Source organism: Crotalus tigris, unplaced genomic scaffold, assembly GCF_016545835.1.
Source record: "Crotalus tigris isolate CLP2741 ecotype Arizona unplaced genomic scaffold, ASM1654583v1 scf7180000017568.12009008, whole genome shotgun sequence".
Classification (NCBI taxonomy): Eukaryota; Metazoa; Chordata; class Lepidosauria; order Squamata; family Viperidae; genus Crotalus; species Crotalus tigris.
The window spans coordinates 7,881,986-7,899,705 of NW_024096478.1; the positions used below are offsets into that span (position 1 = coordinate 7,881,986).

Here is a 17,720-nt window from a genome sequence, read left to right on the forward strand (position 1 = left end):
CTTCTTTAAGAGGCTCCTCTGTCCTCCACTCATTACCTGTATTAATGGCACCTGTTTGAACTTGTTATCAGTATAAAAGACACCTGTCCACAACCTCAAACAGTCACACTCCAAACTCCACTATGGTGAAGACCAAAAAAACAAAATTGTAGACCTGCATCAGGCTGAATCTGTAATCGGCAAGCACCTTGGTGTGAAGAAATCAATTGTGGGAGCAATAATTAGAAAATGGAAGACATACAAGACCACTGATCATCTCCCTTGATCTGGGACTCCACGCAAGATCTCACCCCATGGGGTCAACATGATCACAAGAACGGTGAGCAAAAATCCCAGAACCACACCGGGGGACCTAGTGAATGACCTGCAGAGAGCTGGGACCAACGTAACAAAAGCAACCATCAGTAACACACTACGCCGCCAGGGACTCAGATCCTGCAGTGCCAGACGTGTCCCCCTGCTTAAGCCAGTACATGTCCAGGCCCATCTGAAGTTTGCTAGAGAGCATTTGGATGATCCAGAAGAGGATTGGGAGAATGTCATATGGTCAGATGAAACCAAAGTAGAACTGTTTGGTAGAAACACAACTCGTCATGTTTGGAGGAGAGAGAATGCTGAGTTGCATCCAAAGAACACCATACCTACTGTGAAGCATGGGGGTGGCAACGTCATGCCTTGGGGCTGTTTCTCTGCAAAGGGACCAGGACGACTGATCCGTGTACAGGAAAGAATGAATGGGGCCATGTATCGTGAGATTTTGAGTGCAAACCTCCTTTCATCAGCAAGGGCATTGAAGATGAAACGTGGCTGGGTCTTTCAGCATGACAATGATCCCAAACACACCGCCCGGGAAACAAAGAAGCATTTCAAGATCTTGGAGTGGCCTAGCCAGTCTCCAGATCTCAATCTCATAGAAAACCTTTGGAGGGAGTTGAAAGTCTGTGTTGCCCAGCGACAGCCCCAAAACATCACTGATCTAGAGGAGATCTGCATGGAGGAATGGGGCCACATACCAGCAACAGTATGTGCCAACCTTGTGAAGACTTACAGAAAACGTTTGACCTCTGTCATTGCCAACAAAGGATATACAACAAAGTATTGAGATGAACTTTTGATATTGACCACATACTTATTTTCCACCATAATTTGCAAATAAATTCTTTCCAAATCAGACAATGTGATTGTCTGGATTTGTTTTCTCATTTTGTCTCTCATAGTTGATGTCTACCTATCATGACAATTACAGGCCTCTCTCATCTTTTTAAGTGGGAGAACTTGCACAATTGGTGGCTGACTAAATACTTTTCTGCCCCACTGTATGCCATATAAAATGTTTTCATATATAACTCTATAGAATTTGAAAAGATACAAATACAGTCTAGAATGCCTTCCTACACTTCCGTGTTCTAAGTTCCTTTCTCAATTAACCATGGGGAAAAAAATCCACAACTGACATATTGCTACAGGTAAAAAAAACTTAGAAATACTGTAACTGATATAGAATGTTTTAAAAAAACAACAACTAGGGTATTATGTGGAATTCGAAAACAAATCTAAGCTATGTTCTTTATCCCAAACTAACAATCTTCATATTCTGGCCTTCACATTGCACCAGCTACTAGACACTCCTACATTGTCCAAATTCATCTAAAGCCATAGTTTGCTGCAGTCAGATTTGACTTCTTTAGGAAGGTCAACTGATACCCCAACAGCCAAGCAGGGCAAGACACATAACTATATCAGCAGACTGGAAATGCTATTCCAAAATTTACTTTAACTGATGCTTTAAAGTCAGCTAGTGAACAGCTAAGCAAGTATGACATTCTCCAACATGGACACATCTCCTGTCAATTGCTTCACAAATGAGCTTGCCTGAATTGCTAATGAAGGGCAAATATCCTCTAACACAGTGGTCCTCAACCTTTTTAATGCCGCGACCCCCCAACCGGTCGTAAGTCGAGGACTACTCAACCAGTCGTAAGTCGAGGACTACTCAACTGGTGCAGCACCGTTTGCAGAATGGGACTTTTGGCGGGCTCAGCAGGACAGAGACAGCCTGGACAATTCCTATTGGCTTTTGAAAGCCAATAGAATTAGACTCTATTCAAGAGAGTCTATTCTATTGGCTTTCAAAAGCCAATAAAATAAAAGGGAGTAGCACAGCTAAGGAAAAGAGAAAAAAATGGCGGACTGCGTTGTTTGGCGACCCCCGTGAAATGGTCGTTCGACTCCAAATGGGGTCCCGACCCACAGATTGAGAACCACTGCTCTAACATTCCAGAAATCAGGTTGTAGAATAATGGATATAAATTACAGAAAGACAATTCCTGCAGGCAAAACATCCTAGGTGCAATTCACCATGAAGCCATTTACCAGATAAGTGATGAGAAACTTTCACTGGCTGTAGGCAAGCCAAGTTTAGACAATTATCTACTGTGGATATGGATGCTTTGATCTAGATTTCAAAATAGAGGGACTCAATAGCCTAAGTGACCATGTTACTGGTATGGAAGTATTTAAAACAATTACATAAATATGTCAGTAAGAAATATACAGGTAAAGACATTCCCCGTAACACTGTAAATATATTACATTTGTTTAAGATGAAACTACATTACTGTACAATGCTTCAGATTCCCTGGTAAACACAGGGCACTAAATATTCGCTTACTCTTTTCATCATCTTCAAAATCGTATCTTGCATAGCCATTAGGATCAGCTGTCCTCAGAGACCTCAACCATGGAAAATCAGTTATCATTGAATAGGGAGCTCCATCCACAATACCTACAATACAACAGCCAGAAAATAGTTTCTGAACTTATTTTTTTCAGTTGAAATAAACTTGTCCTGCCTACAACTGTCTTACATTTTTGATGAAGCAGCATTCATAAAAATAATACAGATATTTGGTTATCTGCAAGATTTACACAATAGGATGAGGAGATACACTAGTTGCACCTCCTTTGTGTACCTGAACACACATTTGTAGGTGAAACATGGCCTACATATATTTTCTATGCCGTTTACATTATGTGTTGTTGTGGTACACATGTCACTTTTAACTCAGAGAAGTCTGCCGTTGGGAGGAAATTGCTCCTCTCCTGTGCTGTGATTTTTGCCTTGCTGAACTGTAGTGAACAAAGAATATCAAAACATTTGCAGTATCATATGCATATTATCCATATGTCAACTGAATTTTTTCTTCTTGCAGATATGTTCACATTTTCATCATGAAAAATAAATTATTTTTAAAATATAATTTATATTTAAATATAAATATAATGTAGATTTTAAATGTAATTTATATTTTTTAAAAAATAATTCTAAAGTCAGAATGAGCTATTTTTTGTTGTCTATCATACAGGTTACAATTTGAGATTCTTTTCTTAAGAAATTTATATAGCTGCTTTCAAGGTCTTTATAATGCTTACCTTCTAGAGTGTAAATGTCTCTCCCCCATGGATATCTTGTGTATTTTTTTAGATCGTCTTCCGTTCGTGTGGCTTCAGGAAAGAATTCATATTTAATAAGCTCTCTGAAGGATCAAATGAAGAAAACATACAAAAATAAATGGGATATTTATCAAAAGCAACCAAAGAGATTGAAATTATAAACAGACCGTTCCCAAACTGACACTCTGTATCTAACTCCTATGATTCCCAGCCTCCCACATTTGCTGGCAGTTGTTGGTCTTCAAGTTTCATATATTTTATCTACTCTTTCAATTTAGATCCAAAGTAATTTCAGAACATATAAGGGAATCAATTTATGGACTACTATTACAGGCAATAATGTAAGAAGTACAGCTGTGCTAGAATGTCATTTAACCTTACTCCATGTGTAAAATATAAAGTGAAAGAATTAGGTAAAATGATATTTAAATCCAATTTTAAAGGTGGGATTCAATTGTAATGTACCTTATATCTGAAGACAACGGTACATCATTAAAATAAGATTCCTCCAAAGGAAGCTATGAAATGGCCTCAGCACTACTGAATATCCTAGGCATGTTAAACCAACATTGCCATATATTCTGGACAATTCCCATAATCTGACTATTGGCTATTCTGTCTGCTGTCTGAGAAAATTATAGCATGCCACTAAGAAAGGAAACACAAATCATTATAAATGTTGAAGGATGCCTAATTATTAATATATCTATTCATCCACAAATAGATACAAACTATACATGTATGTATGTATGCACTGGCTCTTCACCTAGGCCTCTGGCAAGGAAGTGTGAGATCTCTCATTTCATCATGCACGCCACATTTTATATTTAACTTTTATGCTTTATTGATTTGATTATAATTTCTTTGATTGTTGTAAGGTGCTCATTGCAAGTTGGGCAGCATTATACAAGTTTAAATAATAATTACTACTACCACTACTATTCTTCTAAAACTCCAAAAATCAGAATCTTTCAAAAGGTGTTTGACTTTAATATTAATTGGCTTAATATTGGCTTCCCCTTCCTGAGCCAAATTAGGCCAACTGTTTTATTTGAAAAATCAATGCCATTATCTTAAAGCTGGAAGTCTTCTGGCCCATTCAATTGAATCACAATTGAATGGGACAAAAGTGCATATGCGTGTACACACACAAACAGAAACACAAACATTTGGCAATAAGAGAATACTAGCTGACTTACTGATTGATATTTGCTATCGTGTCCATCCAGCTGCGAATCCGGACTTTATTGCGAACATTTGGAGGGTTACTGAATTCGTGAATGACACAGATATGATATGGGTAAGGACCACTAAATATTTTTTGCTCAAGAGTTAGTGTGTCAACCTGTAAAAATGGGGACAACATGCTTGAAACAACAGAAAATAGCAAAATAGATTTCTTCAGACAGTCTTATTAGGCCTAGACAATTTAAGACTATGAATCTTTGCCATTTTTAAACAAATCTCTAACATCACTTGTCATTGCTTTAAAAGAAAAAGAGTTAGTTTTTTAATTTTTTTCTTTCATTCTTTCATAGTTATTTGGTAAATTAAATACATTCACTGTATTCCAATACTCTATATTTTAGTTAGTTGATTTTTGCATGTCTTTCACTACTGATTCATATTTTGTATCAGTAACATAACTAATAACATTTTTAGAATTTGTAGTAAACTTTTTATAGGGTAGGTTTCTACTTTGTGAGTTGCCATGTCAATATCACATTGATTGAAAGCCAGAAAACCCATTAGCTAGAGGACATAGAAAATGTAGAACATTCAACATATTTAGTATTTTACTAACTGGTTTACTATTCCATCAACACTGACAGGAAGTAATTTCCTGAGACAAAAAAATCATAAAGACATTAATCTCATTGTAATGCCCTCCGAGGAAAATCTGGAGGAAGCTTATGTGTATTTTATGTTGTATGTATATGCATTAGGATGAAAAATAATTTCTATGCGCAAACAACACTGTTATCTTGCACTTCATTTATTATTTGAACATAGGACCACTGAAAACTTTCCTGAGCTTATAGACGTTTATGCTCAGTTTTATTCCAAGAATATGAAGAATGCAGCATAGTGCTTCCAAACCTTTTTCCTTCATTATCCAAGACCATTTATCAAAAAGTCTTATTGAACTTCAAGGAACTGGCCATAAGATCCTTCCTTCAGCAGTTGTAAGTTCAAACAGTCACTGAATTAATGACTGCAACACGGGGACTGCATGTATTATAAAAATATCATTGCATCATCCCCATGTTATTTCAATAAACTACAACAGATAATTTCATTAATTTTCACCATTATAAGAATGCTTTTGATGATTTTTTAATCTATTTTAGTAAACATGGCATAATTTAAATATCTCTGTTGTGATGAGCAATAGATTTCTGTGTCATTACCCCCCAAAAACCCACTTGTACCCATTGGGTAATTTACTCAGGTTTGGGAAGTAGTGATATAACAGTGCAACAAACTTCAAGGTGAATAAAAATCCAATTAAAATATGCCATTAAAGCCAGCTTGTGCTAGTAGTCTTCATGCTAAAAAAAAAGATAATAAGAGTACAGAAAAATACACAAACTCTTTTGCTTAAGTGAAAGCTAGCTACATACCTGTTGCATTGGACGAAGGTAAATAATCCGGTTTCTCTCTGGAGGCATTCGAAGTATCTGATCTAGGACCTGATCCATATTTAATTTCTTGCATTGAGCATAATCAAATCGATTGACAATGGGTGCATTCTCTACTTTTAAGTGCTTAAGAACACGACACCTGGTGGCTAAAAGGGAAAAACAACCAAGTAAATAATTATACATAAAAAATTAGTCATTTAATATTACAGCTGTGGGAGGCATAATGAAGAAACTAATCTCAAGTGGCCAGATTTATGAAAGTTTAGCATGGACTGTTTGCTTAAGTTGCCTGATGTTGTTTGGAAAAGGCAAAATTTGGAGTCATCAGCTTGGAAGTCATTGAGGACAAGACAAATGTGTGAATGTTTTAAATCTTTACACGCCATAAGCCTCTTTATTTATTTAACCAAGAATAGAGGTAATGAGTGACATTTTAACTGCATTTAGTCCATAATGGTGCAACCAAATAACCAGAGAAGCAGCAAAAAACCCTTTCATGGGACGTACTCAAGCAGCTGGATTAACCTAGGCTCCTGTACTGAGGAGGCTGAATTTGATGACCTAAAAACCAGGGGTAGGCAACCTTTGCTCTTTTATGACTCATGGACTTTAACTCCCAGAATTCCTGAGTCAGCCAAGCTAGCTCAGGAATTTGGGGAGTTGAAGTCCACAAGTCATAAAAGAGCCAAGGTTGCCTACTCCTGACCTACACCATCACTTTTAACTTTATGATTCTATATTTTATTACTGATCTGATTTCCTCTAATAGACCATGTTTATAGAAGTGAGAAACCATATTTATTTTATTTATTTAAAAGACATTTATGGTTCAGTTTGTTAAGAAGAATACTCCATTAGTTCCACCAAATTTTCATGAACATTTCACAAGCTTCAACAAACAAAATGTACATACCATGAATGAACATCATTTTAGGGCAGTCTTTCAGCACCAGGTCTGTTATGCCACAGTTAGTCAATGTGATTCCAACAAGGTTTTTTGATTTGAGTGTCAAAACCTAGAGAATTTATTTATAGAGTTAAAAATTACTACATGGATCATGCCAAACCAATTAACTAGTCAAATTATTAATTGTCAGGACACCTAATGTTGGGTGAGAAAATGTGGGCAGCACTGAAATTCTCTTTTCTTAGAAAATCTTTTTCTTCTCTCTGTTCTTAACTGGAAAACACTGGCTATTATGGCTGATATTGAAATGTAAATTGTATGCAAACAACTTAGCAAGAAAATATCTTTACAAAAGATAAGTTTCAGTCATCTTGAATGTGATTGATTGTCCATAATTCTGATCCAAAGTACTCACCTGGATGTGGTCATCCTCAATCACAGGATCACTGGTGCTTGTGGACTTGTCAGCTGTCCGTTTTCTCTTCACTGAATGTCGAGATTTTGGTTTAGCTGCTTCTGATAAGGCAAAAAATAAAATAAAATAATAAAATAATAAAAATAATAAAATAAAATAAAATATAATTGTGACAGTTGTAAAATATTCACAATAATGATGTATCTTGAAGTTTTTCTTAAAAATTGCTAGACAGAATTAAGATTCCAAAATCAATTTCAGAATGGTGGGCAGTGGCCAGTCAATGTGACAAAAATATTAAGAACTACCGTGTTTCCCTGAAAACAAGACCTTCCCCAAAAATAAACCCTAGCTTGATTTTTGGGGGTGGGCTTAATATAAGCCCTACCCCAAAAATAAACCCTAGTTTGGGGATGAGACGCACATCTAAAAATCAAGCTGGGGTGAGAGGGTAGAACTTACCATTGCAGCCAGGCCTCCCATGGATCAACACTTGCCTCGCTAGCCCACTTCTTCTGTGGCCAAAGGAGCAGCTTCATTCTGCAGCTGAGAATGGAGCTCCGGCCTGCATTTTGCAGTCAGAGCCTTTCTGGAAGGCCTGTGCAGCTGAGAACTGAGCTACAATTGAATCCATAGCTTGGTTCTTGGCTGCACAGGCCTTCCGGAAAGACCTCTGACTGGAAAATGCAGGCCGGAGCTCCATTCTCAGCTGCTGAATGAAGCTGCTCCTTCGGCCACAGAAGAAGTGGGCCAGCTGGGTGGGGCTGTCAGTGCTGGAGGTGAGTGGAAAAAGATATTTCCCCAAAATAAGACCTGTGCTTCTTTTGGAGGCAAAAAAATAAAAATAAAAATAAGACCAGTTCTTATTTTAGAGGAAAAATGGTAGTTCTTTTGGAATGCTTTTTCAACATTTCATTCTAGCTCCAAATCCCAGATAATAATACTTGGAGGAGAAACTAAGCAGATACGACTCTGCTTAATTTTTTCAAGATCAGCCGAGGTCTGATAGATGATATCATCAACTGTGATTCTGCCTTAAGAGAAACTATTAAATTTCTAGGTTGCATAATCTAAGTACAACAAAGATAAGGAATACATGACTCTCTAAATATTACTGAACTACAATTCCAGCATCCCTAAACATTGGACATAATTACTTTAAAGTCTCTCTATCCCTGAAAGTGTTTGAAAACCATAAAAGATGTTAAAATGACACAAGTAATAGGCTGAAGTTTTATGTCATTTAGTCTGTTGAGGAAATCAGGAAAAGTTATATATATATATATGTATGTATGTATGTATGTATGTATGTATGTATATATGTATATGTATATGTTATAAATTTCACAAATTTAACTATACTGTACATGGAATGCCCCGGAAATGCTGATGAAAAGCTATTATATGTGCATATGAATATGTATGTATACATATACAAATAATAAATCAATATGGCATTTTACGAACAGCTTGACAGTGAAGAAACACACATCTAAGAGGATGTTCAGAATTAGGATTTATATTTCCTTTTGATTAGTTCAATTCATATTTTGAACCTGCATAACTGAAGCATACAAGGAAATGTGGCATAAATGTTGTTTTACTGTTTGTATAATTGCAATGAAGCAACGGTGTGAGGATGACAATCACTGTGGTAGAAATCATTTGAATTCTACATAAACGATGACTGAGGCATTCAGAATGCCTACTGTCATTAAAATTAAAATACAGTACCCTTAATCTGAAAAATGCATAAGTATGTAAGAACAATGAAACATGCAAGAATTACTCTGGGTATTTATTTCCCTGAGTATATATTTTAAATTGAAAAACTGACTGTAGAACATGGTTAACAATATCACTTTTGTGTGCCGATACTATTTCTTGGTTCACCTTGCTTGGAAGGTATTCAATATTGTTAAAATTCTTAGGGAACATACAGTATAGGTTCTGTGGGAGTCATATTAAAGTGATTAGAGAATATCATTGAAAGAAATATACTGATGAAAAGAAGTACAGAACTACAATGCAATACTATAATAGGATTCCTATATGAAATCAACACAAAAATGTCAGCTATCATTCTTCCATTCCTATTCATATGCAGGTCTGTTAATACAAGTATTGGGATAATAATTTTAAGAAGGCATTTCTGCTAATATATTGCTTTTGTATTCTACACGCCTTTGGAGCTAGGGTGACAAAGCAAGACAATTCATACAAGACATCTACATAATGTAATCTTACCAGGCTGAGACACCAAAGGCACATGGGAAAGCCTACTTCTGGCTCTTGTTAAAGGTCTACGAGGATAATCTTCATTGTATTCCATTTCAAACCTTGCTTGCTGTAAAGTACTGCCCTCCTCATTAGCAATCCCACCGACACCCTCATTAGTCCTCTCATTGCTGGCTTCCCCTAAGGAATCACTGTTTGTTAATGTTCTCAGAGAAAGTTCTGCTCCTCCCACAGATGGCCCATTTGTACCACAGGCTCCACTGGTAGATGGAGATTCATCATCAGAACCTCCATTAGTTCTCTTTTGCTGGCTCTGCGGCACATAGCAGGAACACCTGGAGCATAAAGAATTATCTTCATCATCCCGCTCATTGGAATCTTCATTCCTACAGAGACATTTCCCAGAATCCTCTGCAGCTACAGAAAGGGACTCATTAGAGCTATCTGCTTTCCTGACATCTTCCAGGTTTTGAGAAGCAGCAGCGGATGAGTTTCCTGAAGGTCCAGTGTCCCCACCACAGCTTGGGTTACAATCTTTGTTTTTATTTTTTTCTGTGGTCACATCACTGGCTGCTTTCATATCTGCTTTAATCTGCTCACTGGTGACTTGACAGCCCTTTTCACAGCTGCTCTCCTCAGACAGAAAAAGCTTCACCCGACTGGCACTGCATCTTTTCCGCAGTGGAGCTTTGCCTTTACCACTCACTGCTGCAATATTGGAAAAGCAGAAGAGCAATATAAAGTAATGCAAAGCCTGCAACACACACAATTACAGGACACGGGACACATAAATGTAAGTCTTAGGCTCACTAGAGTAGAAAACTCAGGATAAAAAGCATTGTAAGGAGAGGAAGTAGATGGCAGAGGACAGCAGAGGTAGGTGGTAGAGTGAGGGTGGTCAAAAGGGCAGAGATGGGGATAGATGGGCAGGTGGGGAGAGCTGAAGCACAGGCAATTTGTCAGGGCAGGAGAAGGGCCTTGTGTAACTATTGCAACTGGGACTGCCGTAGTTATCAAAAAAAAAATTAAAAAAATCAAATATTTTTTTAATAGACAGTGAGGTTTATTGAAATTAACAAATGGCTTTTGGAATTTAAAGCCCATAAATTATTCTACTGGAAACAGTACATTTCAGTTAGAGGTAAGAAAAGTAAAGTTGTAATTTTTGTGGCTCAGGGTTGAAATGAGGAGGCTTTGATGCTCTCAGAGCCTGGTTGTTTTCTTGCAGATATTTCATTATCCAAACTACATAACATCATCAGCACTAGTGATGTTTTCATTACCCTAGTTTGGGTAATGAAAAGTCTGCAAGAAAACAACCAAGCTCTGAGAGCATCAAGGACCCCTCACTGTAATATTTTCCCCATCCAAACTCATGGGCCCCTGGAAATCCATCCTCTCGTTTTAAAAACTTCCTGAAATTAGTAAGGCATTAATAGTCTCTCCCTCCCCATAAACACACCAAAATTTTAAATGTTAAGGCATTTGTAAATATTTTAGTAAATTAATATTTACTAAATATTAATTGCGAGGGTTTGAAATGTCTAGAAACACCTGAGATTACCTATTTCACCATCCTTTTCTATAACTATTATAGTTTATATAACTAAAATGCTAAGTGCTCCCGTATACGTTACTTCAAAAAAAGTGAAGAAAACAAATATATTTGGTATTAATATAATTAGAATTCTGCAAGGAATCATATATCTGTCAGATTATCATTCTGAAACAAATGTGAACATATCAAGCATTTTACAAATTGCAGTAAAACCTTAGTTCAGATTATTGCAAATGAATCTGTATAAATTCTGAAACACGCACTTTCACCTCGTTAAAACTCAAGAGGAAGGAGAAAACAACCACTTTAAAAGACAGTGTCTCCCTATGTACGAACCTAAGAGAACTATAGTATGATTTGATCTCTCAACCTTCGGTTTAATATCCTACCCTTATTTATTTAAAATTGCAAGCTCTAGTTAAACTCAAAATACAATTCATTGACTGGATTGAATTCTAAACTCCCTTTAAAACAAAGTAGACAGCCTATCATCTGCTGGGTCATCGTTTCAGAGACATTTCCTCACCTAAACAGAGAAACAGAATGACCTCAGGCAGGCAAAAGAGCAGTGGGAACCAGAACAATTGCCAACTTCCTGTTGGCTTCCCCCTTGGTTTTCCTTGTACAAACTGGCAGGGAGTGTTGAAAAGATAATTATGTGACCATGGTAGTATGGCTGCACAGCAACACTGAAACATGGGCCCTGGATTTTTTTAAATCAACCTGTTTGAGGAATGTTGATTCAAAAATTGATGCCCTATAATGCACGATTTGCCCAATTAATGGTTACAACTATCAAACAGAAGAGTTTCAGTGGTGCATAGACTGTACTCCGATATTAATTCTGAAAGGAATCTTTATTGAAGAATGCTACTGTTAAGGAGATCAATGCTGTATTCAAACCCTGCTTTTTCAAAAAGTATGACCATCTATTAAAATAGAACTTGAAAAGCAATCATATTTATTATTAATCAAATATATGTAACTGCCTTTCTCACCAAGTGATTTGGACAATGCACAAATAGATTAAAAACCACAAAACATCAGATATTGGAAGACTGCTATCATGTCACCTCTAGTCCTGCTCTTCATCAGACTAGATGTCATGGTTCCGACAGATGAAACTCTTCAAAGAACTTCGAGGCATTGTTTACCTTAAAGAATCTTTATTCAAGTTGCATGGCATCGGCACGTACATGGTCGAAGCCGAAATCTGAATTCTCTTCCCCTAAACACATAGTATCAAAGCACAATTCCCTCCTCTAATTAACTGTCATAAATCACATTCTCCAATTAGCTGAAATGCAGACCTTCCCTCCAGTTCTACCCATTTCTTATCATCTCTCATTTGAAACAACCTTAAAAAAGCACTCTACTATGATGTTGTTATGTCTAACTAATTCCCATACACATTCTTCCTCCTCCCCTCCCCCCAGTATCATCTAATTCTAACTCTAAAAGTAACACACAAGTTAAAGGGAAATTGGCTGCATCTTCATATACTGTCAAAGCAAGAACATCCGATGTTAGCAGCGTTGATATCAGACATACCCAGTTCTCACAACTATTCATTGTATGTTTTAGTTTGCAGTCCCCTAATCATCTTTGTTGTTCTTCTTTGCACTCTTTCTAGAATCTCAACATCTTTTCTGTATCGTGGTGACCAAAACTGGATGCACTTGGTCTTACCATTGCAGTATAAAGCAGTACTAACCTGGTACTGCTGCTCTTACCATTGCAGTATAAAGCAGTACTAACACTTCACATGACCTTTATACTATCCTTCTGTTGATGCAGCCTAGGACTGCACTGGCTTTCTTTGGGAGCTGCAGCATACTGTTATCTCATAGTTACGTGATTGTCCACTAGGATTCCTAGATCCCTCTCACAGTTATTGTTGAGCCAAGTGCTACCTAATCTATACTGGTGCATTTAGTTTTCCAAATGTTTTGGTATTGCAAAATTTCTCTTCTCAACAGAATAAGAAGCACTACACAGATCCATTTTGTAACACAGAATACAACATATTCTGCATACACAAGGAAATTAAAACTCGCACCTAAGGGTTCCTGGATTTCCACTGGATCTCTAACTCTTTCCTCTCCATCTGAGTAACTTTGTGCAATGCTGTTTGTGATACAGGATCTTGAGCTTGCCATGTTTTCATCTTCATCTTCACTGTCTGAATCATGTACTGTAATAGGTGCTAGGTTTACACTAGGCTGAAGACCACTAGGTCCTGAAAAAGATGAAAACAGCAATAATCGATTATTCTTGTTCCTTAAGTCATGACTCACCTTGATTGAACTTGTAATTCTAGTATGTGTCTAAACTAGCTGGGATTTGCATTATGGTTTGGAATACCTACCCAAAGGAGTTTCTGCAGTTCATATGTCTGTTTTTCTCTTCTTCAAGTTCCCCTCAAACATCATAGAGAGGAATAAAAACAAAACAAAACACAGTGTGTACTCTGTTTTGTATCAAGTTGGAATGCTTCACAACTCTCCTTTAGACATTCATCTGGACATATTGAGGTCTTTAAAAAAAGCAGATTTACCACTGCTTTCAAACATTCAGGTGGGAGGTCTGAAGAGAACTATGTGCATATTCATATGAATGCAAACAAAACTATTGGTGTGATTGGCTTCCTTGCTTTCCTCAGGCCCTGTTGATATTCAGAGTAGTAATCCTTCAGACCACCCAAGTGGAGGCTAGAGAGAGATCGCATTGCATATATGATTCTAATCTCTATCTAATCTGAGTCCTTCACATGATTAGGCAAATTAGGTTTTGTTTTTTGATGTTCTCCAAATCTTCTGTTCCTTCCTGCCACAATCAATTAGTACCATACAATGCAAATAGATTAATCCAGCTATATATTTGTAAAATGATGAAAATGTATTCTGTCACATAAATATACCAAAAAAGTGGATAAAACGAAAACTATAAGATATCACAATGACAACTAGAGGTTACTAAAAGCCTTCTTGTTGGTTGTAAGCAATGTTTTCTTGGCCAGGAAACTACATTTGTAAGGTATCTCTGCACAACACTAATCCTAAAAAAAAAAAAAAAAGAGAGAGATGCATAATTGTATCTCAATTGAATAGTAAACTAGTAAATGTTTTGGCAGTCAGAACAAGATTAATGTGGTATAATGTGGTAGAACAAGGCAGCAGTGCAAACTTGAAATCCAATGTTCGTATCTTGCTAGAACTATTAACTTAGTATATTATGTATAATGCAATTTAATATAAATAAACTTATGTTTTAGCAATATATCTCAACCTTCACATCAGCAATATAGGAAAATCTATGTAATCATTAGGAGTCAAAAATAACTTGATGGCACTTAATCAATTCAATCAATGATCTATTTTCAAAGTAATCTAAAAATTACTGTATAGAAAATTTTTGTACAAAAATCAAATTTCTGTACAGAAAATTGATTTAATATTTGAAAGCAACTAATGTCAATATCAAGTGTTTAACTTTAAACTATGTAACTTTAAACTGTACAATTTATTCTAATAGTAATGCTATCGTGGTGAACCTTAATTGCAATAAACCTATATGCATGCAACTAGTGAAACAATAAGAGAAGGATGTGGGCATGAAAATTACCTGCTTGTTCTTCATCAATTTCCATGGGAAGAAGTGCTTGATTAGTTGCAATTGCTTCACTGTGGCTCTCTACCAAAGCCACTCCATCTTCCTGTGCCACCTCCTCTATCTCATTCAGTGCTGTAAAAACAAATAAGAATGATCCAGATAAAAACAAGAACATCTCTATTCATGAGCTGGTAAATGCTGTTCCTTGTACAGCTGAACTATGATTGTAGGAAATCTTCCAGAGGGAACAGCAACACTCTTAGTCTGGAAAAATAACTAATGGTCCACTTTTAACTTTTAAAATTTGATGGAGGCTTTCCATGTTGTACTGAGAGAGCAAACATAGCTTTCAAACTAAAAGATAAGAATGCTTACGATTTAAAAAACCCTATAATTCTACAAATTCTACAGTAAACTAAAGGCAATATTAAGTTATATTACCCCTACCAAGCAAAAATAAAGTCTGAATTAAGAGTTATTTCAATGGTAAAAACCATACTTGTCAAAAATAAGAACAAACACCGATGCAACACGAAAGGGATAATTTTAGAACATTATGGGTGATAGATCAGGTTGATACATTCTTCACTCTTTAAGAGATACAATAGGGAATATTAATAGCTATTATTCTGTATGACTGATTATGTGACATCAAGTCAGTATCAAGTTTCAGTAATCACCCAAATAGACCTCTTCCAGGATGATGTGTCCCTAGTCTGGCCTTTCAAATGTTTCAACATTGAACTTGTTGTTGTAACTAAATCCATACCTATTATCAACCTGGTAATAATTAGAGTGCTGCTCTAACCATCTTCTAATATTAAAGACTCCTGTAAGTAAGGAAAATATTCTAAAGTATCCTGGATACTGATAACCCTAATGTACAGAATTGCAATATACTCTTTCCATCTTTGTTCTAGTTTCTTTGAATTGGTTTGTTTGTTCATTGGCATCTTTTAGCATACTAGTTCAAAAGAGGAACTCCTTCAAGTTTGGAAAATGCTTCCCCCCCCTTATTTTTCTCTTTGTTCTTCTCTTCAATCACTTTATAAATGTTAGAATAGGAAAAGGACCATCAGTTTAGTACAATGGTTAAAGCACTATAAATCAGGAAACTGTGATCACGGGTGATATCGGGCCAGTTACTTTCACTTCTGAAAGTCTTGCCAAGAAAACATGGCAGGTTAACACTGCCTGAAGGAGTTCATGCACAGCAAACACAAATATTGAAAAATATTGCAAAGCAAACATTTCAGTTGCAGTTCAGAGTGGCAACTGGTAGTAACAGATAGCAACAGATGCCAACTAAATGCATATTGTGTAAATGGTGGCTCAAATGGTGCTCAATAAGCACACTTGTATAACAAAGGGGAAATAAATTGTTTTTAGGACACTTTGGGATTTACATACACAACACACATAAGGATGAACATTGATACATTGTACAGGTTAAGTAACGCATGAAAGCCAGCTTGATGCAGTGGTTAAGGCATCAGGCTAGAAACTGGGAGGTGTGAGTTCTAGTTCTGCTTAAGAATAAAACCAGCTGGGTAATCTTGGGCTAGTCACTTTCTCTTGACCTAGGAAGGAGGCAAAACCTTGCCAAGAAAACTGTAGAGACTTGTTCAGGCAATCTTCAAAAATTGGGCATGACTGAATGGAGAAAAAAAAGCAGAGCACAAAGAATTAGAGCATAAAGATAGGAAGTAAGTTAAAAGTGAAGAAAAAAATAAGATGTGAAACATCCCTGGAAGGGGAGGACGATACTTTTCTCCTTGTTGGTGGCCTATATACTATATATAGACAATCATATTATTAAACATTATTAATAAACCTTACCATCTGCTGCATTCTGCTGTTCCTCCATCTGCTCCTCCTGTCGCAATTCATTCTCTTCATTTTGATCATTTGGTTGCTGGTGGTTATTATGGTGTATATTGGCATTATTGTTTTGGTGGTTATTATTGTTGTCATTTTCATTGTTGGAATTCTGGTTGCTCACCAAAGCAGAGGAAACTCCAATTCCTGTACCTGCACTCAGACCTACACGAGCACAACCCTAAAATACATTAAAGGAATTACCGTCTGGCAACTGACAAAAGAGTTTCCAGGACAGTATTAACCAAAGATCGTAAGATTACAGGAAACTGTGACATTTAAACACCAAGGGATCATTTCTGATCCTTCATAGACACTTCAATGCTCTTTTCCAGAGAAGACCAAATACTTCTGAACTGGCAGTAAACCCCATCTTGATGATAGGCTGTATAAACACTGGTGCTTTTAGCTTTATAAACACTGCTCTTTTATCTTTGTATTATTGGCTTAATATGAGAGTAAGTAATACTCTTTGAAGCTTCTTTGCCGAGTTACTCCGTAATGTGCCAACATCTCCTCATGTTGGACAGAACAGCCTGAATATTGTAACCTGAGCTGGCTCTGCTGACAGTGAAGCTACTTTTGTCCAGTATCGGCTCAGGTTCCACAACATGTGGCCTGCTTCTTCCCAGCCTCCTGAGTTTTGCAGATCTTTTGCAGAAAGTAAGGGAGGGATTCTGAGGACCCTTGAAGAGGACTGCTTGGAATCTGATGGGCCAAATGCCTTGGGGGACCTGGCAGGGCAGGATGTTTGTGTGTGGGAGGGAAAATAGATAAATGGGGGTGGTGCGGCATCCCTGCAAAGTTAAGAATTCTACAGAACCCACCCGGTCATTCTTCATTCTGTAGAATTCTTAACTTTGAAACAGGGTCATATATAGCTTTTGGAGGGTTTGATGTCCCTTTGAGAGGTCATTAAATGATCTGTTGTACCTCAAGGATTACCTGTATTTTTATAATCAGCCTCTTGCTCAATACTTCTATTGTAACTTGCAATACTGAACTAGTTTTCAA

The 17,720-nt window shown here is 36.8% G+C and overlaps 1 protein-coding gene across 3 annotated transcripts in view; it reads right to left on the reverse strand.

The window, feature by feature from the left end:
• The window catches only part of FBXO38 (F-box protein 38), a 41,795-nt gene that overhangs the window by 5,236 nt on the left and 18,839 nt on the right, over nucleotides 1–17,720 (reverse strand). For all 3 annotated transcript variants that reach the window (XM_039352928.1, XM_039352917.1, XM_039352906.1), the window contains 10 exons: nucleotides 16,668–16,887; nucleotides 14,841–14,960; nucleotides 13,276–13,455; nucleotides 9,668–10,366; nucleotides 7,421–7,521; nucleotides 7,012–7,114; nucleotides 6,078–6,244; nucleotides 4,653–4,798; nucleotides 3,433–3,536; nucleotides 2,672–2,785 (listed from right to left, as the gene is read on the reverse strand). In XM_039352928.1, the coding sequence (XP_039208862.1) occupies nucleotides 2,672–2,785; nucleotides 3,433–3,536; nucleotides 4,653–4,798; nucleotides 6,078–6,244; nucleotides 7,012–7,114; nucleotides 7,421–7,521; nucleotides 9,668–10,366; nucleotides 13,276–13,455; nucleotides 14,841–14,960; nucleotides 16,668–16,887 (1,954 nt within the window). The remainder of the gene's footprint in view (nucleotides 1–2,671; nucleotides 2,786–3,432; nucleotides 3,537–4,652; nucleotides 4,799–6,077; nucleotides 6,245–7,011; nucleotides 7,115–7,420; nucleotides 7,522–9,667; nucleotides 10,367–13,275; nucleotides 13,456–14,840; nucleotides 14,961–16,667; nucleotides 16,888–17,720) is intronic.